Below are 23,181 nucleotides of genomic sequence, written 5' to 3' on the forward strand. Positions count from 1 at the left end.
GGCTGAAACAGCCCTGCTTCCCCCCACCCCAGCTCCATCAGGGTGACAGGGGGGAAGGACATTTGTAATTTGAGGCGTTTTAAGTGCCACAGAGGTCGAATGGAGGGAGGCGGGAGGGATCCATCCACCTTGCCTGGGGAGCTCCTGAAAGAGAAGACCCTCGAGTTGGGTCTTTTACAAGATGTTAATTTTTTTTTTTTTTTAAGTAGCAAATAAATGCGCATTCAGTACAGGAAAAGCAGGGCAGCCCAGGATTCACCCCTCATTCTGCCTGTGCGGAGATGGCCGCTGTGGGGTGGGGGGGAGGGGGGAGGAAGCCTACCTTCTGGGGAAGGGGTGCCCCTGCTGTCTGGGTTTCTGCCTTGGGTGCCTGAGGGCACAGAGGATGTTAAACCACTTAGGGCAAGCAGGAGGAGGGCTACTTCCGGGGAGAAAGACCATGGTTGCAGCTTTGGATTTTTGAGGCTCTACCTGCCAAGGAACATCCACGTGGAGATGTATCTGATACTCGATGCGTGAAAACATTTGTATTTTATTTTATTAAAAAAAATTTCTTAATGTTTGTTTATTTTTGAGAGAGAGAGCGAGAGAGAGAGAGAGAGAGAGAGAGAGAGAGAGAGAGAGACAGCATAGGTGGGGAAGGAGCAGAGAGATAGGGAGACACAGAATGCGAAGCAGGCTCCAGGCTCCGAGCTGTCAGCACAGAGCCCGACGTGGGGCTCAAACCCATGGGCTGTGAGATCGTGACCTGAGCTGAAGTTGGACGCTCAACTCAACTGAGCCACCAGACGCCCCTAAAATATTTAACTTGAAAAAGTACTCTATACTTTGATTTTTTTAAAAAATGGAAGAATACAAGTGGGTATACAGTTAGAAGCAATTTCCTTCTCTCCTCAGATCCTTATTTTCTGTTCCCAAAGCAACGGTAATTAACGGCTCCTTGTAAATCCTTGGAAATTACGTATACACAGACAAGCGTAGACATGCGTATAATCTTTTTTTTTTAATGGAAGTGTGCCATGCACTGTTGTGCACCCTGCTGTTTGCAATGAAACCGTATCCCAGAAATTGCTTCCAGGAGGCACTCCCAGATCTGCCACAGTCTTTTTCCCCTATTGGACACTCGGGGTTTCCACTCTTTTGCTAATGCTGTCCAGGCTGCAATGAAGTCTTTGCCTGCGTGTGAGAGCGATGGGCAGGGAGGAGGAAAAGCGTGTGCATGTTACAAACTCGGGCTTTGAACCCACACTGCTTGTGCTCAAACCCAGCTCCTTTGCTTACAAGTTGGTGACCCGGGGCGGGTGGCACGACCTCATCAGCCTCAGCTTTCTCGCTGTGCAGTGGGGAAATAATAGTAAAAAATAAGATGATGCCTGCAAAGCACTTAGCATAGCCCTGGCACACAGTAGGTGCTCAGTAAAGTTAATTATAATAATACTTCTGCTGCTGATAAATAAGTGGGCGTGAAATTTTTGGGTCAGGAGGTCAAAACAACATGGATTCAATAAGGGACCATCCAGGAGCGCTCAGCTGGCTCAGGTGGTGGAGCGTGCGACTCTTGATCTCTCAGGGTTGTGAGTTCAAGCCCCATATTAAGTGTGAGATTACTTAAAATCTTTAGGGAGGCACCTGGCTGGCTCAGTCGGTGGAACGTGTGACTCTTTTTTTAAGTTTATTTATTTGTTTTGAGAGAGAGAGAGGGAGACCACAAGCAAGCGAGAGGCAAGAGAGAGAGGGATAGAGAATCCCAAGCAGGCCCTGCACTGTCAGGTTGGACCCCAACACGGGGCTCGAACCCATGAACTGTGAGATCATGATCCGAGCCGGAAACCAAGAGTTGGATGCTCAACCGACTGAGCCACCCAGGTGCCCTGGAGACTGTAACTTCTCGACCTAGGGTTTGTGAGTTTGAGCCCCACGTTGGGTATAGAGATTGCTTCAAAAAAAAAAAAAAAAAAGAGCAACCGTCCAAGAGGCAGCTGGATAGATGGAACTAGGGCAAGTTTTAAAAGGAAGCCTGAAAATAAAGTCATCCGTGTGTTCAAGACAACAGGGATGACGTTCAGAACATGATGCTGGCGGGGAGAAGGCCTTTCTCGATGATCTCGTGGTAAAGATGCTCAGCCTGGTTAACACTTCCAGCGTGTGCCAGGCCACGTCCTATGCGGAGATGCAGCTGTCACCCACTTTACACTCGGAGACGCTGAGGACCACCCCGTCGCACAGCTAGAGCCCCCTGTCTGTGCCCTCGTCATACTGTAGAGCTTGCACCCCGAATTTGAGGCCCTTTACACCTGCCCCTCAGCGAAGCCTAAGGGACAAGGCGGAAAAGTCCAGCTACTGGACACTTGAAACTTCTGTCTGGCTGGGCGAGCAACTCCAAATACTCCTCCCCAAAGACAAACCGGGAAAAATTATTCACAGCACATTGACAAAGAACTCTTAAAATCAAAAGAAAATGAACTCACGCATAGGAAACAGATCCAGGGCAAGCCAGGGAAGGAGTGAGGGAAATGTACAGTATATATAACAGAAAGATGCTCAGTGTCCTTCGTTCCCTAATTAAAATAGCCATGAGCCGTCAGTTCCTGCCTGCCCAGCCCCTGGCCCAGAGGGCCAGGTGCCCTGTGGACCCAGAAGCCCGCCTTCTGGCAGACAGGTGGGTGGTTGAACCTGAATCTTGCTTGGCTTTGTATTCCATAAGGAATAAAGGGAGAGAGAGACAGAGAGAGGAAGGGACACTCTGTCTGCTTCCTGGTGTCCAGAAATTTCTGTCTTGTGATCAAGTTTGACCTAGCCAGGGATGGCAGAACTCGAACGTGGAAACGGTGCCTGGAGCCCCAAGTTGCACGGGAGCAGAAGCCAGGCCTTGGGGTGGGGGGTGGGGATGCATATTTGTGGCTAGCTGGCCTCCTTTTAAAGCCCCAAAGGCAGGTTCCCTTTCACACTGGCTATTTATAAAAGTCCCAGGGGCAGGTTTTGCAAAAACATTTTGGACAGATGATTGCAAGCTTGAAACTCTGAATCGATTGCCACATAACCCACTGCCTTGAAGTTTCACCTAGTTTTAGGGCCAATGGAAGCGGTTTCAGACACGAGGAGTAAATAGGGAAAAACAAGATGAGATTAAAACCTTTGGGACATGTATGGATATGTGGGATAAACAACAATAGGAAAATGTTAATGGCAGAATCTAGGTTGTGGGTATATGGATGTTCAGTGACTTTTTTTTTTTTTCAAAACTGCTGTATGTTTGAAAATTTTCAAAATAAAGTGTTGGAGCGAGGGTGGGGGGGGGGGGTGGAGGGCTACTTTTGGGAAAGTCCCAGACAGCAGACCTCAGAGCAAGTAGAACAGGAAAAGCCTTCTTTAAATCAGTTTTTCCCAATTTATTGCTGGGACCCAATCTGGAAAATGGGTTGCCACAAGGGATATAATTCAAACACTGTGATCAGGCCGAAGTAAAAGTTCCTTCAAGCTGGGCTGGCCCCAACCACACGATGCGACCCCTCCCAGCTCCTGCTGGGTCCCAGGACCCAGTGACAACTTCTCTGAGCTTTTCTGTTCCCAAGCTCCCATGGTTTGGGTCAGCCCCAGGCCCTGCCCCTGGCCACCCCCCCCCCTCAGCCCCCCGCCCCCACCTGATCAGCCCCAAGGACTCCAGCACTCTTCCCTGACAAGCTTCCCTGGGAGGGCAGTCCTCTCCACCCCCTCCTGGCTATGGGGGCCACCCCAGGGAGGGGCTCAGGCATGACACCTAAGAGCTAAGCTCTGCCGACAGGGAGGAAAGACTTTGGGAAAGTAGTAGAGTGAGTCCCATTCCTACAGGAACACAGACTGGAGGGGGCAGGGTGGAAAGGACCATCTTTACAGAGCAGGCCCGACCACAGGGGAGTGGAGAAATGCCCTGCAGACACATCCTTTCCACAGAAAATGACATTGGCATATTTATAAGGAAGGTTTTCTTAAAATTAAGAAAGAATTAAGTGATATTCTGGAGTGACAGAAAGCCAGATTTAAAAGTTGAACTCGGAACGTGACCTCAACTTAGTGAAAACACCAAAGGGAAAACCAGAAGGAAATGCACTGACATATTAACAGCAGGGCTAGGGTTTGGTGATGGTCGTGGGTGGTTTACATTTTCTTTTCTGCGCTGTCCTGTTTTCCAGATTTCTACAAGTGCGTGTATAACTTCTATCAGAAATAATAACTTTTTTTTTTTTTTTACAACGGGGAAGTGCTCCGTTATGGTCGTAGTGTGCTTGAAGCAGATTTCAGGGGCTGAGTGGGGCTCTGCAGGTGTCCGAGTACCGATCTCCACTCATACATTGGTTGAGGGTTGGAAATGTCAGTCAGGGACTGAGGGCGGCCTGAGTTGGCCGGGCCCCTTGCTGCCAGGCAGGAGGTGAGCCGCCCGGCGCTGGACATGTCGGTCCAGCCTCACCCTTTCCAGGCCAGTAAAAGAGGGCGTTAAACTGCGAGGCAGAAATGGAAACAGTCTCCTTAAACACGGAGTTCACTAGGCCTCATCAGGAAAGAGCTCCGGAAACTCCACACCATGACCCAGGCGTACAACCTCACCATAGCTATGACCTAAACTCGTACTCTTGACTTTTTTTTTAACCAGTTTTTAAAATTTTCCAAGAGAATGTTTTGTTTTGTTTTGTTTTGTTTTGGTAGGAAAGCTGCAAATAGGGAAAATACAAAAAAAAAAAAAAATCACATACATCATCACCCAAATAGAACTCCTGTTATATTGGTGTACACATTTCCAGACTTCTCTCAAAATCAGGATTATACTGTAAACGGTATTTCATAACCTCTCTCCATCTTTTGTTTGGAAAAATTTCAAACCTGGGGCGCCTGGGTGGCTCGGTCGGTCAAGTGTCCGACTTCAGCTCAGGTCATGATCTCACGGTTCATGGGTTCGAGCCCCGCGTTGGGCTCTGTGCTAATGGCTTGGAGCCTGGTGCCTGCTTCGGATTCTGTGTCTCGCTCTCTCTCTGCCCCTCCCTCACTTGCACTCTGTCTCTCAAAAATGAATTTAAACGTTTAAAAAATTTTTTTTAAAAAGAAAAATTTCGGGGCGCCTGGGTGGCTCAGTTGGTTGAGCGGCCGACTTCAGCTCAGGTCACGATCTCGCAGTCCGTGAGTTCGAGCCCCACATCGGGCTCTGTACTGACAGCTCGGAGCCTGGAGCCTGTTTCGGATTCTGTGTCTCCCTCTCTCTCTGACCCTCCCCCGTTCATGCTCTGTCTCTCTTTGTCTCAAAAATAAATAAACGTTAAAAAAAAAAATTAAAAAAAATTTCAAACCTACATGAAAGTTGCAAGCAGTACAGTTAACCTGCACCTGTGGTCACCGATGGTGAACATTTTGCCTGGCTGTCTGTCTGTCTCTTTCTGTGAGTATTTTCCTGGGTTTCACTGGTTGTTAACATTTTCTCTTCCTCTCTCTAAATGTTTTCCTGGTCTGTGCTTCAAAGTAAGCTGCAGACATCACGATGCCTCACCCTTCAATTCTTCAGCTGTGTCTCCTCAGAATAAGTCAAGCCGTCAAGGGTCAAAGCAAGAAACTGCCATGTAAAGAACAGCCAAACGCTCTTGGTTAATCTTTAATCAGGGGAAATGCCCAGTGACCCCTCCTTCACTGTCCTCCCCCCGAGACCCACAGACCATCTGCCTCTCCTGATGAATGGGCTGCCTCCTTCCAGGAGATATTGAAAGCCCCCCAAGAACCCCCACAACCGGAGAACCACAAGCAGCAGGGAAATGCAGCCTTGGGGATTCACGGCGCCACCTTGCGGTGGTGTTTAGAATTTCCCCAGGCACGAACTGGAAGTAACCCAGCATCCTTCTGGAACCTACCATTTACTGAGCGACCACCCAATGCCCAGCACTAGACGTGTATTATCTCTGGAATACCCACAAAACCTGAGGGCTGGGCACCATCAAAGTGTCCACAGCACAGCCTGGCGCACTGCAGGTGTTCAACACACCGGTTTTGAACAAAGGAGGAAACTGAGGCTCTCGGAGGTGAAGGCACTCACCCAAGGTCTCTCAGTTAGGAAGGGGTGGAATTGGATTTCAAACCTGAGTATCCTGGCCATTCCACTTCCTTCCTCTTGAGGCAAGAGTAAATAGAAAAAGGGGAAATGGTCGTAAAGGGATATCGTGGGGACTGGAGAGATCACAGAGTCTCTGAAGACCCTGGAAGGAAGGGGCCACCGAAGTCCCCCCACCCCCACCCCCAGGAGAATCCAGGGCTCCGCTGGTAACCTCCTCCTGCCAAAAGTGCAATCATGCCAGAAACCATCAGCAAGAATTTGCAAACCGCCGAGATGAGTGGCGGATGGATTAGAAGAGACACCTGCTTCTCCAGAGCAGACAGAGCACAGCTCCTTATGCTTTTACAGCAGAAAGGGCCACAGGCAGAGTCCCCACGGGCCTGGGGGTCACAGAAAAGGGAGAGACGCGTGGCCAAACCGTTTGTCCAGACGACGGTTAAAGCCAAGGGGCTTGGACCAGGGGCTGGCGACCAGTTTGTATAAAGGGCCAGATAGTAAATGAGGCCGGCTTTATGGGTCGTGTGGTCTCTGTCACCACTGTTCAAGTCTGCTGTTGTAGCACACAAGCAGCCATGATGAGACATAGCAAATGGGCCGAACCTGGCCCATGACTTAAGCCCCTGTCTCCCAAGACTGGTGTCTGATCATCCAAATACAGTTTTACAAAACCAAAGAATCCAGAAAGCAGGAGGACAAGACAGTCTTGACGAGGAGAAAATAGCGACTGGCAGGCAGTCCTTCTTCTTTACCAGCCTGAATCCGGGGCTCCCTTTCCTGCCAACCCAAACGGGAAATTGGAGTGTGGCTCACGGGCTACAATATGGCAGGGTCCCCCACAGAAGGGGCAGTCGAAATGCCGGACGGATCTGACCATCGAACACACTCCGCTAGTCCTCAACCCAGAGACAACCCCAGGAGCAGGGATGGGAAGCAGACCCGGGACTCTACCTCTCCTGGAGGAAACTCTCGCATCTTTTCTCCAAGGGCAGCACCTGGGCGAAGGCCATGCTATCGGTCATGTCCGCTTGAGGAACGGTGCAAAGGTTGCAGATGTTTTCCAGGAGCGGGTAGGCCTCGAGATTAAAACAGAAAATAGAATTCTGGATGTCCTTGGCGTCGTCGGATTCAATTTCGTCAGGATGGTCTCCTGAGATGAAACAAAACACAGCGTTCTGTAGAGGGATGACCTTCTCTGTGGGCTGGGTGGGCAGCTGGGGGCAGCTCTCTGCTGGTAAAGGCTGGGCCGTCAGGGCTGAGCTGTGAGGGGCTCCCTTGAAGGGGGGCCGCAGGAGTCTCTCTGGAATCTGTGTTTTAGCTAAGTGCCTCGTGAGGGGCTAAGCAGCAGTGTCCTTTTGGCCTGTGGCGCAGGGTTGAAGAGCAGGGAAGAGATTGGGGGCATCACCCTGTGCTTTGGGAAGGGAGGGAGAAGGTCAGGCAAATAGCAGCCCCCAGGGCCCCCCTCCCATACCTCGGAGCAGGAAACACGGGCGGTGCAAAGACACGACAAACATAGGCGTCCAGGGCACTGCCAGATGGTAGGTTCTGGGTGGAGCAAAGGCACAGATGATCTGGGGCTTGGCCACGTCCATGAGCTGCACGGAGCCATTCCTGGAAAAGGTCAGCACCTGGGAAGCAAAGGGATGGCAACGGGGACTTCTCTGTCACCCCCGTTTGGAATAAGAGAGGCAGCTGGACATCCAGGCCAGCAACAGAGAGAACGGATTTGCTCGGGGAGCAGAGAAACATGTGTGTTTACTTCTCCGGTGTCCCCAGCAGCAACAGGCCCTTTTCCAGGTGCCGTGTCTGATGCTGGGTGGCGCTCCCCACTCCTGCCCGGGCTTCTCTTCTGGCTCACCAGCATCCCTGTCCGGGAGCTGGCCCTCCACGTGGCCGGACGCAGTGCCGCCCTCTGCACACGTATGCTTTCCTCCCCATCCTCGGAGACCCCGCTCCATCCCAGGGCCCTTCCTGGCGCGGGTTCGGAGGCCGGCCTCTCTCCTGCCTGGCTCCTTCCTCCCTGTAGGTGAACCTGTTAGATGCGCCTGATCGAATCGTCCTCCAGCTGCCACACCACCTCCCCGCCCCTCACACTCCGACACCTGAGAGTGCGACCTCACCTTCTCTGCCCCGTCCTGTCACTTCCTCCCGAAAGCAGCCCCCCGCCCCCACTGACTTCTGCAGGCTGAGGTGGTGACCCCTGTCTCTGTTCTGTGGCATCCAGGGCCCAGCGCATCACAGCCTCTCTCGTCTTCCAGGGCAGCTGCGCGGTGATTCGTCTGTCTTCCCAGCTGAACCGTGCGATCTGCGAGGGCGGCGGCTTGCTCTTTCGTCCCTGTGCGCCCCAAAGCTAGTCTAGTGCCTCGCGCTTGACAGGCCTTCAACAAACAGTCTTTGAAGGGAAAACGAACACGCTTGCTGAAGAGGAGTGAGGGGCGTGAGGAACCTACCATGCCAGGTAAGGCTGGGACTGGGGCCACTGCACAGATGGCTTCGTCCAGGTACTTTACCGGCCTGTGGGGAACCAGACACATACACGTTCGTCCTGGAAGGAGTTAAGGCTGTGCTGTCCTCTCCTGGCACGCATCTAGGAGACACTCTTGTGAATAAGCATCGGGAGACACGTCAGAGATGGTTCATAGTAGCAGACGCGGGGAACAGGCGCATTACCCGCTGGTAGGAGAATGCCTTGCTGTGATATATTTATTACACGATGGGATGCAGTAGAGCCGGGAAGATACAGACCCGGCGCTGCATTCACCGACATGTGCGACTCTCCCGAACAAGGCTGCAGAGCAAGTTACGGAATAAACAGCCCCGAGAAACAAGCTGGAGGATACAGAGCATGGGAGTCCCTTTACGAATTTCCCAAATAGGCACAGCTAAACGATGCGTTACTTGGAGATGCGTGTGGCTAATTCTTACAGGAAAGCGAAGGAATGGATGATGAATTTTGGAAAATGACACGGTCGATTGAAAAAGAAATCGGCCGTGATATTTGGCAGCGACTCCCATCAAACGGTGGAGTCAGTTTCTCCACTGCCTGACTGCGGGTGTGGCCACGTGACATGCTTCGTCCACTGTGACGTGAGCAGAAGCTTGGAGAGTGTACGTTGCGGTTGCCCTCGCTTGCTGAGGGGACCCCTTAGGCTGTGGGGCGATGGAGGCGGAGACGGCCCGCAGGAGCCACCACAGGGAAGAGAACCACGTGTCCTGGCCAACGGCCACCCCACTGCCACCTATGCAAGTGAGGCTGTGCCAGACCATCCGGCCCCCAGCCCAGCTGCCAGAGCCTAAGCAAGGCCAGTGGAAGAACTGGCCCAAATTGCTGGTCTGCGAGATCAGGGGCTACACATTGACTTGTTTTCTGAAGCCATCAAGTTGTGGAATGGTTTGTTATATACAGCGACGATTACTAAGGGGGTCACCTCTGGAGAGGAGAGAAGGGTGTGACCAGGGACAAGCACACAGCCTTAACTGAATTGGAGATGATCTATTTCTTTTTTTTAATGTTTATTTTTGAGAGAGGGAGAGAGTGAGAAAGAGAGAGAGAGAGAGAGGCAGAGAGGGGGGAAGAGAGAATCCCAAGCAGGCTTTGCACTGTCAAAGCAGAGCCCAATGCAGGGCTCGAACCCATGAACTTGAGATCATGACCCGAGCCGAAACCAAGAGTTGGATGCTTAACCAACTGAGCCACCCGGGCGCCCCGGAGATGATCTATTTCTGAAGGTTCATGATGGGTACAGGGGAGTTTCTCCCTCCCTCCCTCTCTCCCACTGCCCACTCTCTGTCTCTCTCTCTCTGTGTATATATATAAACACCCAAATACATATACACATACATATATACTATACATAGTGTATATATAGCTATATCCTAAATATACACATGTATATATTGTATAGCTCATTTGCATGCATGAAGTATTTTCACAACTTCAGAAAGAGACTCTTGAGACAATTTAAAAAAGAAAGAAAGCCTCGAGGAAACTGATAAAAGGCGATTTTGGCAGAAATGACAAATGACGTGAAAGCTGTCATTTGTGCTGTCGCACAATTTTGTGAGACAAGTTTTACACGTGCACATAAAAAAGACGGTGGGGACTTGGGAGCTCACAGGGAGGGTGTTGACTACAGAGCCAGTGGACTCCAGCTGGGGAGCTGGTCACTTTCGGCTGGCCGGTCATTTGCCCCGTCCTGCGCTCAAGCCACTGACCTCTCAACCAGCACACTGACGGTGGGTTCTTGGGTCCCCCTGGCTGTCACCAGATGGACAGAAGAATCTGTGCACAGCACCACACATTTCATGTGGGATTTCAAGGGCCCCTCAGGATACACGTTCTGTCCCTGGTGGACTAAGTAGTATTTGAGGAAGTGAACACTCTGGCAGGAACATCCCTTGGGAAGAGCGACGACCCCAAGAGGGAAACCTGGAAAAACAATGGCACAGGCAGGTCAGTGAAAGGGGGAGGGCTGATGCAGCCTGGGCGCAGGGTCTGTGACCAACAGGCATATGAGGGGTGTGAAGGCAAGATCCGGCAATGAGAGCCTTCTGGAAGTGAAGCCAGAAAACCCCAGTGCCCAGTGGGAGAGAAGAGCCCCCCCTTCTAAGTATGGAGGGGGGGTGGGGGACGGGGAAGAGCCCCGGGGAGGGGGCCAGAGTCAGTGCTGGGACAGAAGGGACAGTGCCCTGCCAGGTACGGAACCACAGCTGACCGTGGTGGGTCAAGGTATACCAGAGAGAAGGTGGTTCTCTGAGAAGGGCTTTTTTATGAGAAGGGTGTATATGTGTGTAGTCAAACGATATCCAGGACGTATCAGTATCCAGACAAATGAAAACAACCTATTGAGCAAGTGAATGTGAAATTATGAGCATTGTTCAGCCCTTTAAGTATCTTTCACTCTTGTAAGAAGACTGGGTGAGGAACCAAAATTCAAGAGGGCGCGTAGGGATGTTTATCTCCCCACCATGTGGGCCGAGTGCCGGCTAAACGGAAACCACCACTGAATCCTTCAGATGGAAACAGCCAAGGGAGGAAGGCACCTCACTGACCTGACAGAAGGCTCCCCGAGATGGCCAGTAGACAGGGCACTCTCTCTGGTTCTCACCAGCGCGCTGGCTGGGAAGGCTGCCCACCTCTACTCTCAGAGGAAACACCCATCCAGTTGTACAATGACAAACCCAGCGATTCAGTCATCACTTCTAAAAGAGTTTGGTCAGAGGGAGCCTTTCCCTCAGAGGCTGATCGATCGACTTAGGGAAACTAGACACCACTGATTTTCTGCACCTGCAGAGCTGGACCCGGGATCCTGGGACTCCAGGACTCTAGCAAGGTGCCACCCACCCAGCATGGCTACTGGTCTTGCACTGGCCACCATACAGGCCTCTTAGCTTCAATAGCAGTGGGCTTCCTGCTGACCGCGGTGGGGGTGGGAGAGCAGGAAGACTTAGTTTGAGAACTTGGGGGCGGGTGGGGGAGGGCCAGGGCTGCCCTACCGTCACATCCTGTGCTGGGAGACACCTCCTCCCTGGAGTGTGATAATGAGGTAACTAACAGTCTTACTTCCAGGACCCGCTCCAGTGCGGGGCACGGGGCGAGCGCTCAACCAGTACACGGGGATTGGGAAGTGTCAGCACTTATCGTGTTCAATAAGTGACTGAATGAATGAGGGGAAGGCGGGACCGGCTCCCCACACTGACTTAAGAACACAGAGTAACTACCAGAAGGCCCAGAGCCTGCAGGAAACTCCAGAGCTCCCCGGGGTCTCATAATCCAGGGGTGAGGCGGGGGCAGCGGGGGGGTGCTCACCTTCTGCCAGGTCCCACAGCGTGAGCACGCCATCCTCGCAGGCCAGCACCAGGTAGGAACAGCAGCAGCTGAGCTGAGAGACAGCAATGGGTGCAGCACAGGGCCACACGCCCTCCGGGTCTAGCGGGGAGGACGGCACTCACTCGGCCGCCCCTGCCCCAGCCGCTGCACCCGCCCACCACCTCCACGCGCACAGCTCACGGCCCGGACTAGTCTGCCCGGCTGGCACACGGGCAGGGGTACCCGCTGGGCTCTCTGCAATGCTACCTCTTTAGGACAGAAGAGCAAGTCCCACTCCTTTTGCACTGACGCTCACACTGAGTACTTGCCAGGCGCTAAGCACTGTATGTGCACCCTTTCGGCTAATTCTCGCAAGGGTCTGGTGAGATGAGTCCTGTTGGCACCCTATTTCACAGATGAGGAGACTGAGGCAGAGAAGTCACCTGCCCAAGGTCAGAGCCAGTCAGTACAGAGGTTGAGATTAGAAGCCACGCTGCCTGAGAGGGCGTTGGGAGGAGAGAAAATTCTTCCTTTGTACACTTTTAAACATTAAAGTATAATCCCTTTTTAAAACTTTTTAACAATGTTTATTTTTGAGAGAGAGAGAGAGAGAGAGAGACAGACCGTGAGTGAGGGAGCGGGAAAGAGAGGGAGACACAGAATCCGAAGCAGGCTCCAAGCTCCGAGCTGTCAGCACAGAGCCCGATGCACGGCTCGGACTCATGAACCATGAGATCGTCACCTGAGCCGAAGTCAGACACTTAACCGACTGAGCCACCCAGGGGCCCCAAACATTAAAGTACAATTCTAAAGAATGATATCCGTGTACAGCTCAAGGAATTACCACAAAGTGAACCTGCTCACGTAACTGCCTCCAAGAATTTGTAAAAACCAAAAAAGACCACGTAAGTGGTGGTCCTAAGTGCCGTTCAATTTCAAAAAGCTTTCACATACAGAAACCCTCTGGATTTTGCGATCCACGGCAAGCACGTGCAGTCAGCAGGGATGGATGGTGTGATGAATGAGCTCTGTGTTTCAGATGAGAAAACAGGGTTGGGGGCACGCGGTGACTGGCCTGGGGCTACACAGCTTGCGGGCCTTCATTGGGCCGGGGCCGGATCCGGCCCCTGATGCCAAGCCTCTTTTTGCCTCAGCTGCCAAAGGAGCCCTGTGGACCTGACCGGGCTTTGTCCCTATCGACCTATTCTCTTGGAGAAATGGGACCGCCCAGAGACAGAGCCTTGCGCTCACACCACAGGCCCTGAGCCACCTGCTTCTGCCTGCACAGCTCTGGTCCCCTAAAGTGACGTGTCAGTCACGTGCTCTCAGCTAAGCTGGAGAAGGACACGTTCTCAGGCAACTCCCATCTCAGCAGCTAAGTACCGGCTTTATCCTTCAGAGTTCGGTTAAGTGAATAGAGGAAGAAGTTGTGGTTTCCGGTCCAATGTATGCCAAGGACACAGGCTACCCCTGGGAAAGAAGAGAGGAAAGGGGTGTCACGTGAGGCAGCTGGGTAGCCCCGGGTTTGTACGGAAGGTGTTTGCCCAAGCGGAAGTCGGTTTGAAGTCAAAAGTGGTACGTTCTAAGGGGCAGCGCCCAGCAGAGGGGTGAGCCTCCCGGGGAGGAGGGCTGAGCATCCCCGGGAGGGCTGTTCCCACGGCCAGCTGGCCTTCCCCGGTGAGGAGGACGGTCACGCTGCCCCTCAGCGGCTTTCACGTCATCTAGATAATTCATGTCCTCTTGGCTGTCAGTGTTTTAAATAGCATGTTCTACACAGTGAGTTCATGTTCAGAAGCAGCCTGGCAGGATATGTGCTCAGACCCTCCTCTGTGGCGAGTCACTGCCTGAAGACTCCACGGCCTCTGTTATCAGGGAGTCTGGGCTGGGGCACCATGCGTCCAGACACCGTTAAGCGGCGACCTACTCTCCGCCTCATTGCCTCCCACCGTGCAGGGGTTGCTGGGGTGCTCCCCGAGTGGACCACCTGCCTAGGACAGCCACCTGCATCGTGTTCATTTACCCGAGGGGCTCTTGACGTCCGCTGGCATGGTGGTGACGCGGCCAGGAAGGAGGAAGTGGAACGTGGCCATACTGGGGGAAGAAAAAGAGACACGAGTCAGCCATGGCAGGCTCCTTGGCAAGGAGACACCCTGGCAGAGTCATGGTACTAAAACCAGAAATGGGTAGTTAGGATGGACCTTCCCAGGGATACAGGGCCATGAGCTAAGTCACATGGGATGTGCCGGCCCTGGTGGCCGCAGACCTGGGAAGTTGGTGAGGGCAGGGCAGGGCAGGCAGAGGCGCGGGAGTCACCCCCGGGCTGGGAACGGCACCCAGCACCCAGAAGAACCTTCTCTGTCCTTGGGGAAGATCCCCTAGTGACCAGACTTGCCTGCCGTGAACAAATGCTCCCTTATGCTGGGGGCAATCCAACAGGGTGTGCTGATACATCTGTCCTTAAGAAAAGAACAAACCAATTTCCTGAGGTCTATATAGAGTTTGTAGCTTCTTGTGGTATAGACTCCCACTACAGACAGACATTACCCGCAGGTTAACAACGAGCCTGCAGCCAGGCAGCATGCCCCTGAACCTCGCTGGGGCCCAGTTCAGGGATCAGGTAGCTGCTAGGAGGGTGTAGCCCTAGGAGTTTGTGTCCTGACGTGAGAAAATTCAAGGTGCACTTGGCAGCAAGATGAGGGGTTTCTCTTCCTCGGTGAAGCAAGAATGTTCCTGGTTCCTGAGCTCCACGGTAGCTGTGAAGAGAGCTAGTTCCTAAAACCAGCTCCACCAGATCCTTCAAAGCCTTGGGCTCGGTTTTTACAGTCACAGCAGGGGATTCCTGAGCCCATCTGCTGCCTGAGGTTACAAAGTAAGGTATTTTAGTAATTCTGCGTTAATATATTACATTGAGAAAGACTGGATGGGAATGGAGGAAAATGTGAATAGTGGCGACTTTTATTTCTGTCTTTAGGATCTTCTGTGTTGTCTAGATAATCAGGAAAAAACTTAAAAAAAATTTTTTTTTAATGTTTATTTTAGAGAGACAGCGTGAGCGGGGGAGGGGCAGGGAGAGAGGGAGACACAGAATCCAAAGCAGGCTCCAGGCTCTGAGCTGCCAGTACAGGGCCCTGATGTGGGGCTCGAACTCACAAACTGTGAGATCGTGACTGGAGCCGAAGTCAGCCGCTTAACCGACTGAGCTACACAGGTGCCCCATCAGGAAAAAAGTTTTTAAAGAGAAGATATACATAAGATTGTAAAACAAACTCGACTTCTTCTCCTCTCCATAGATGTCTATTCCTCTTTGAAATCCACATGATCAGCCTTTGTTCTAACTCTCTTTGAACAATCTCCACATATCTTTTCAAAAAATCTGAAATTCTCGGGAAAATCTCCCAAACCAGAAACAGCTTTTAATTCAAGTGCTTGGGTTGATTCCTGTGTGTGCCCTGAGAGGAGACACTCTGCCCAACCCCCACCCCCCACCCCCCACCCCGGCTCGAGGCGAGGGAGGGGGAGGGAGCCGGGCCTCCTTCCTGCTCACCTGAGCTGCTCCTCCCCGCACTCTCCGTCCAGGTACTTCTTGAACAAGGCTTTGAAGATGGCCTCCTGCTGCTCCCACTGAGTGTCCTTGATGAAGTGGTTCTGCCCTGAGCCCAGCCCGTAGCAGTCCTCTATCTTTGCAAAGACTTCCAGGGGGCTTTTAAATGTGGTACCTAGGTTGAAAAGATCCCAGAATTGGTCAAACCATGGGACTTCCCCCTTCCTGATTTTCCCTTCCTTCCTCCACACTTTCCAGTTTCCTGCAGAATCTCTAGTCCTCAGAAATCCATCTGGGAAGCCAGCGTTCAGTCTTCTCCCCGCCTCTTTCCTCGCCAGGCGGCTCAGCGAGCACAGGCTAAGGGCAACCGCCCTCCCCCCTCCTCCTCCTCCTCCAGCCTCACCATCACGTCCTGTTTCCAGATGCCCGGATCCCCAAACGAGGCCAAAGAAAAGTTCACGAGGTCACTAGAGACCTTAGATCACCGTTGCCGTCTTCCCAGCCCAGCAAGGCCCCAAATGTGTCAGTTGCCATCACTACTGAGCCGCTGCTGCAGGGCCCACAGAAACAGACGGTCCCGGCCTCTACCTATGTTGACGTCTATCCAACTACCTTCCTTCAACCATCTCCCTTCTCTGCCAGTCACTTTTCTTACCATTCCCCTTCCCCCCCGAAAACCTTTCATTTCCTTCTTTTTTCAACTGTTCCTAAATCCACAGTAAAACTGGGTCATTTATTTTCTAGGTCCCCACCCCAGCTTTCAGATGGAGGGTGCCCAGGAGGCCCCCAGTGCCCCAGGTCTCCTTGGCCGGAAGCAATCATTGTTATTCATTTCTCACAGAAGTTTCTATAGGGAGACCACCTTTGTATAAACAAATGGTAGCACAGGATACACTAGTACCCCCCAAGTGTGGTTCCAAGATGAGCAGGGATCTGAGGGGCTCAACCGGAACTTGTTAGAAATGCAGATTCTCAGGTCCCAGCCCCAGCCTGCTGAAACACAAACTGTGTGGCTGGGGCGCAGCATTTTGGGTTTTAACAAGTTCTCTGGCTGAGTCAGATCCAGCTAAAGTTTACACCAGCCCCCTTGCATTTTCCACTCACAAATAGCTTGGAGATCGCTTCCTTTCAGTGCTACAGACCTTCCTTATTGTTGCTTATTTTCATTTACTAAACCTTTTTCTTACTGTGAAATAGAACACGTTCAGCAGAGCATTAAAAAATGTATATCTTGGGGCGCCTGGGTGGCTCAGTCGGTTAAGCGTCCGACTTCGGCTCAGGTCATGATCTCGCGGCCCGTGGGTTCGAGCCCCGCGTCAGGCTCTGTGCTGACAGCTCAAAGCCTGGAGCCTGTTTCGGATTCTGTGTCTCCCTCTTTCTCTGACCCTCCCCCGTTCATGCTCTCTCTCTGTCTCAAAAATAAATAAATGTTAAAAAAAATTAAAAAAATATATATATATCTTAATAAATTATTACAAAGCAAATGTCTGTCTCCACTCAGGTCCAGAGACAGAACATCACCTGCTCCCTGGAAGCTTCGCAGGGGCCCGTCTCCAGTCACAACCTCCTGGCGAGAGCCGCACCCATTCTCTTGGCTTTTCCATAAGCACTGCAGTAAGTTTGTTTTACCTTTGCTGTCTAAATGCGCATCTACACGAAAAAGCTCTGCTTGGCCTGCTTCTGACCGTTACACACAGATGGAATCGTGAAGAGTTAACTCTGTGTCTGCCCTCTTTTGCTTAATATTGTGAGATTTGTCCATTTGGTTGTGGACGGCTGCAGTTTGTTCCTTTTTATTGATAGTATTCCATCAAGTGAATACATGTTCTCTTGTTGACGGACATTTCGGTTGTTTCATGATTGGGGCTATGGAGAATCATGTCACTGTTACCATTCTCGTACGTGTCTCCTTGTACGTATTTGCTTGCACACTGTCAGGTACATACCTAGGAGGAGGCTGACCACTTCACCCTGGTTTGCTCAGGAGTTCCCTAGGTTTAGCTCTGAAAGCCCCACATCCCAGTAGACCAACCCCCCAGTCCCGGGCAAGCTGGTACGGTCGGTCACACTGCCTCCGAGTGTAAGTGCTGGGTCTCAGGGTATAAATTATCGTCACCATCGCTGGATCAAACCAAACTATTTTCCAAAGTGGTTGTGCCGATTTTCATTGCTAACTGTAGTGTACGGGAGGCCTGCTTGTGATACATCCTCACCAACTTGGTATGGCCCGCCTCTTTTAAATGTTGCCCTCCTGGTGGGTGTGGAGTGGTAGCTCATTATGGTTTTAATTTGCATTTCCATGATAACTAATGATGTTGAGTACACACATTCATCTGCTTATTGGCCATTTGAATAAGCTCTTGCCTGTTTTATACTGGATTATCTCTTTTTCTTAATAAGTTGTAGGAATTCTTTACATATTCTCAGTAGGGACCATTCCTAAGTTTTATGTGTTTTGCAACTATCTTCTCCCACTATGTGGCTGCTCCTTCATGCTTTTAATGATGTCTTGGGATTACTAGAAGTCCTTAATTTTAGTAGCCAAATTTGTCAAATTTTTCTTTTATTGTAAGTGCTTTTTGTGTTTTGTTTAAAAAGTCTTTCCCTATGAAATCATAAAGATACTGTCTTATATTATTTTCTAAAAGCTTTACTGTTTTCTCTTTCATATTTGCTTCTATGGGTCGTCCGGAATTTATTTTTGTGTATGGTGGGAGGCAGGAGTCGAGTCTCACTTTTGTTTCCATATGGACAGCCAGCACCATTTATTGAAATGACCATCCTTTCTCTCCTGCTCTGTAATGTCACCTCTGTCAGTTATCAAGTGTCCATTTATGCCTTGGTCTGTTCTGGCCTATCATGTTTATCTATTTTTCTACTACTATATTCTGTATACTATTTCTATCTATATTTCTATATTCTCTCTATATATATTTCTATCTATCTACTGTCCACTTATCTATTTTTCTATTGTGTCTTAATTACTATAGCTTTATAATAAGTCTTGATGGAGCAAATCATATCATCGTGTTCTTTTACAAGAGTGAATTGGCTATTCTTGGCCTTTTGAATTTCCTTCTTTGTTTTTGAGAGTTGTAAAGTATTCCTTTGGATGAGTGTACCAGATTTTATTTAATTAGTCTTTTACCTCTATAAATAATGCTGCAGTGAACATTCCTATAGATATATCTTTGAGGTTCTGGGCAGGTATTGAGAGGATATACTCTATCCTCTGCCTACAATGGACTTCTCTGCTCCTCTTGACCTACTCCCACTTGTCCTTCAAGTCCTTCTCCCTCCGCCCCCGCCCCCCCCCCCCCCCCCCCCCCCCGGCAAAAAAAGACCTTCCCAAATGTCCCTTCCTTTGATAAACCCTCTGCCTCCTCCATGGGAAGAGTTGGTCACTCTTTCCTCTGTGTTTTCATGGTCCTAAATGTTCCCCATTGCTGCACTTATCATATCCTACAATGCCACTTTCCTCTTATTCTCCCTTGGTAGAACAGCAGCTTTTAGAGTATGGAAAAGGTGTCTTACTCATCTGTGTGCTTGGTGCTTCACTGGCACTCAGCAAATCCTGATGAATGCATTAACACAGGAATATAGAAATGGATGAACTCCAGCTAGATGCCTGTTTTTCCTGATTTTCCAATTCTGTTAGTTACCTATGTCCTTGTAACATTTATATTTTTGTCCTTAGATCCCAGAGCTTATGACTTTTAAAAAAATTTCCTCCTCAGAACTATACTTGTAATTTAGATATTGCTGCTAATATCTAGAAAAGATGGGAAATTTGGACGAAAGCAAAGAAAGAAAAAAACAGAAATTAATATCAGAAATAAAAAGAGTATTAGTTGAATTATACTAACCTGTAACTGGTTTGGGTGGTTTGATCTTCATTATGTGAACTGGCAGACTCAACTTAATGTCTCCTCTAAAACAAATGTTTATATCCTACAAGAAGGAAAAGGCACAGCTAATAAGCCAACAAAGGAGATATAACAGAATCATTAAAAACATATCCCAAAAGAAGACAGAAACAGAGGGAAAGGAAGAAAAACAGATGTGACAAATAGGAAGTAAATAGCAAAGTGATTTATTTCAATCCAAATGTATGAACAATCACATTAAATATAAATGGCCTAACTACCCAATTAAAAGGTAGAGACTGTCAGATTGTCTAAAAAGGTAAGACCCAGGGTGCCTGGGTTGCTCAGTTGGTTAAGCTTCCAACTTCAGCTCAGGTCATGATCTCATGGTTTATGGATGCCAGCCCTGTATTGGGCTGTCTGCTGTCAGATCCTCTGTTTCCCCGCCCCCCCTCCCCCCGCCCCTCCCCTGCTCTCTCTCGCTCTCAAAAATAAACTTAAAAAAAAAAAGTAAGACCCCATTATATGTTGTCAAAAAGAAACTAATTTTAAATACAAAGACACCAAATCTATTAAAAGCATAGTAAAAATCCGTCTTGTAAAACTAATCAAAGAAAGTTGGGGTGGCTATATTAATATCTGACATAATAGATTTCAGAGAAAAGAATATTAACAGGGATAAAAATTCACCGAATAATGATAAAATGGTCAATTCATCAAGCAGACATAACATTCCAAACGTTTATGCCCCTAATAACAGAGCTTCAAAATACACAAAGCAAAGATTCATTGAAGTGAAAGCAGAAATAGATAAATCTGTAATCTTAGATATTTGAATACTCCTCTCTCAATAACTGATAGAACAGACAGATAATCAGGAAGAATATAGTAAGGATATAGAAGGAAAAGCCGACATAAATAACTTGACTAACAGCAGCAAAATACACATTTTTTCAAGTGCATGCAGAACACTGACCAACAACATAAACCATATTCTGGGCATAAAATCTTAATAAATTTAAAAGGTTTCAAATTATATGAAGTATTTTGTCTAGTCACAATGGAATTAAATTAGAAACCAAAAAAAGAAAAATATCTGGAACATCTCCACTATTTAGACACTAATATACTTCTAAATAATTCATTGGTCAAACAAGAAATTAAAAAAAAAGCAAATAGGAAGTATTTTGAAGTATTTTTAAAAATGAGAACATCCCATCAAAATATAAAGAATGCAGCTAAAACAGTGCTTAGATGTAAGTTTATAGCACTAAATGCCTATATCAGAAAAGAAGATCTCAAATACATGACCTAGCTTTCTGCCTTAAGAAACTAGAAGGCAAGGAAAAACTTAAACCAAAAGTAAGCAGAAGAAAGGAAATAATAAAAATCAAATTGGAAACTGGTCAGATAGAAAACAAAACAAAAATGTGGAGACAAAGAAATAAAAAACTGGCTCTTTGATAAGATTAATAAAATTGACAAAACTCTAGCCAAGCTGATTAAGAAAAAAAAAAAGAGAGAAAACACAAATTACCACCATCAGAAATGAAGAAAAGGACATCAAAACAGGTTTTACAGATAATAAAAAGATAATAAGAGAATATTAACCACTTTAAGTCAATACATTTGATAACTTAGGTAAAAATGGACAAGTTCCTTAAACGACACAAAATACAAAAGTTTGCTTAAGAAGAAAGACCTAACCAGGGCGCCTAGCTGGCTCAGTCAGAAGAGTGTGTGACTCTTAATCTCGAGGTTTGAGTTGCAGCCCCATGTTGGGGGTAGTAGCAATTACTTAAATAAAAACTTAAAGAAGGTGGGCGCCTGGGCGGCTCAGTCCATTAAACGGCCCACTCTGGCTCAGGTCATGATCTCATGGTTTATAAGTTCAAGCCCCGCGTCTGGCTCTGTGCTGACCACTCAGAGCCTGGAGTCTGCTTCGGATTCTGTGTCTCCTCCTCTCTCTGCCCCTCCCATGCTCATGCTCTGTCTCTCTTTGTCTCTTGATAATAAATAAAACGTAAAAAAAAAAAAAAAAAAAAAAAAAAACAAAAACCTTAAAGAAGGAGAAAGAGATGACCCTTTGTCACTAAAGACACTGAATTTATAGTTCCACAAGGAAAACTCCATGGCTAGATGGCTTTACTGGTAAATTCTATCAAACACTTTAGGAAGAAATAATACCAATTCTACACAAACTCTTCCAGAAAATAAAACAGGAACACTCTACTTATTATATGAGGTCAGCATCATCCTGATACTACAACCAAAAGATGTTAGAAGAAAATAAAATTGGGGCACCTGGCTGACTCAGTCAGTAGAGTGTGCAACTCTTAATCTCATGGTTTCGAGTTTGAGCCCCACACTGGGTGTAGAGATTACTTAAAATCTTAAAGGAAGGAAGGAAGGAAGGAAGGAAGGAAGGAAGGAAGGAAGGAAGGAAGGGAGGGAGGGAGGGAGGGAGGGAGGGAGGGAGGGAGGGAGGGAAGGAAGGAAAGAAAGAAAGAAAGAAAGAAAGAAAGAAAGAAAGAGAAAGAAAGAAAGAAAGAAAGAGAGAGAAAGAAAGAAAACAAAAAATATCCTTCATGAACACAGATGTAAAATTAACAAAATATTGGCAAGTTAAAATCAGTGAGTTAGGGGGTGCCTGGGTTGTTCAGTCGGTTAGGCGTCCGACTTGAGCTCAGGTCATGATTTCACATTCCCTGAGTTCGAGCGCCGCGTTGGCTCTGTGCTGACAGCTCAGAGCTTGGAGCCTGCTTTGGATTCTGTGTCTCCCTCTCTCTCTGCCTCTCCCTTGCTCATGCTCTGTCTCTCTCGCTCTTAAAATAGATAACATCAAAACAAAACAAAACAAAAATCAGTGAGCTAGATCCATTATGAACAAGGAAGGGGAATAATGTAAGAGACAGATTTTAATTTTCATACTATAGGAGAAACATATTTACATATATCTATAGTTATATATCTACACTAATAAATGACTTCTGACTGAAATTGGCTCAAAAGTTTTTGAAACGATGGACTAATAACCATAGAAGAAATTGAAAACATAAGATTTTTATAGACCTAGAGGTAAAAAAACAAAAAACAAAAAATGACATCCAACTTTCTTTACAAGGCTAGCATAACACTAATACAAAATTGTGTTAAGAAATCCACAAGAAAAAAAAAACACCACTATAGGCCAATCTCATGTTTGAATTTAGATACTATCTATGAATACAGAACTATCAGTTTGCTTTGCTGGTATTTTATTTAGGACTTTAATATTAGCAAAACACACTGAAGTATAATTAAATGAATTATTATCAAGCATGGATTACCCAAGAATGGAAGTAAGAAAGTTTTGGAGCACCTGAGTAGCTCAATGGGTTAAGTGTCCAACCTTTGATGTCAGCTCAGATCATGATCTCACGGTTCTTGAGATCAAGTCCCGCTCCGGGCATTGTGCTAACAGCATGGAGGGTGCTTGGGTTTCTCTCTGTCCCGCTCTCTCTCTGCCCCTCCCCCCCCACACACTCACTCTCTCTCTCTCTCTCTCTCAAAATAAAGAAACATTAAAACATATTTTACAAAGAATGTTTCAACATTAGAAAGTCTATTAATGCAACCTACTACATTAGCAGATGAAGGAAGAAAGCAGATGAAGCAGATGAAGGAAGAAAGCTCTTCTCAAAAGATGAGAAAGTATTTGGTCAATGTCCATTCCTAATTAAAAAACATACAAACAACAAACTCCTAGCAAACGGAGGCTAGAAGAACACATGCTTATCTTGATAAAGGATATTTATTTCAAACACCTATAGTAAGCTTCGGGCGTAATAGGCAAACAGTTGGAGGACCCCTGTTACATCCTGGATAGTCTATCACACCATGACTATTCAGCATTTTCCTA

The 23,181-nt window shown here is 48.3% G+C and overlaps 1 protein-coding gene and 1 long non-coding RNA gene across 14 annotated transcripts in view; one reads left to right on the plus strand and one right to left on the minus strand.

The window, feature by feature from the left end:
* Nucleotides 1–23,181, plus strand: part of LOC102964218 — a 38,964-nt gene that overhangs the window by 8,429 nt on the left and 7,354 nt on the right. The window contains exon 2 of the long non-coding RNA XR_006218371.1: nucleotides 16,916–17,028. This is a non-coding gene — a long non-coding RNA (uncharacterized LOC102964218). The remainder of the gene's footprint in view (nucleotides 1–16,915; nucleotides 17,029–23,181) is intronic.
* WDR93 (WD repeat domain 93) overlaps nucleotides 1–23,181 on the minus strand; it is a 55,292-nt gene that overhangs the window by 1,314 nt on the left and 30,797 nt on the right. For 8 of the 13 annotated variants that reach the window (XM_042988052.1, XM_042988055.1, XM_042988054.1 and 5 more), the window contains 9 exons: nucleotides 19,281–19,365; nucleotides 15,418–15,589; nucleotides 13,894–13,964; nucleotides 13,257–13,343; nucleotides 11,874–11,993; nucleotides 10,280–10,493; nucleotides 8,515–8,578; nucleotides 7,536–7,692; nucleotides 7,016–7,214 (listed from right to left, as the gene is read on the minus strand). In XM_042988052.1, coding sequence (XP_042843986.1) covers nucleotides 7,016–7,214; nucleotides 7,536–7,692; nucleotides 8,515–8,578; nucleotides 10,280–10,493; nucleotides 11,874–11,993; nucleotides 13,257–13,343; nucleotides 13,894–13,964; nucleotides 15,418–15,589; nucleotides 19,281–19,365 — 1,169 coding nt within the window. The other 5 variants (XM_042988058.1, XM_042988059.1, XR_006218369.1 and 2 more) reach the window with 5 other exon arrangements.

The sequence above is a fragment of the Panthera tigris genome, chromosome B3, assembly GCF_018350195.1.
Source record: "Panthera tigris isolate Pti1 chromosome B3, P.tigris_Pti1_mat1.1, whole genome shotgun sequence".
Lineage (NCBI taxonomy): Eukaryota > Metazoa > Chordata > Mammalia > Carnivora > Felidae > Panthera > Panthera tigris.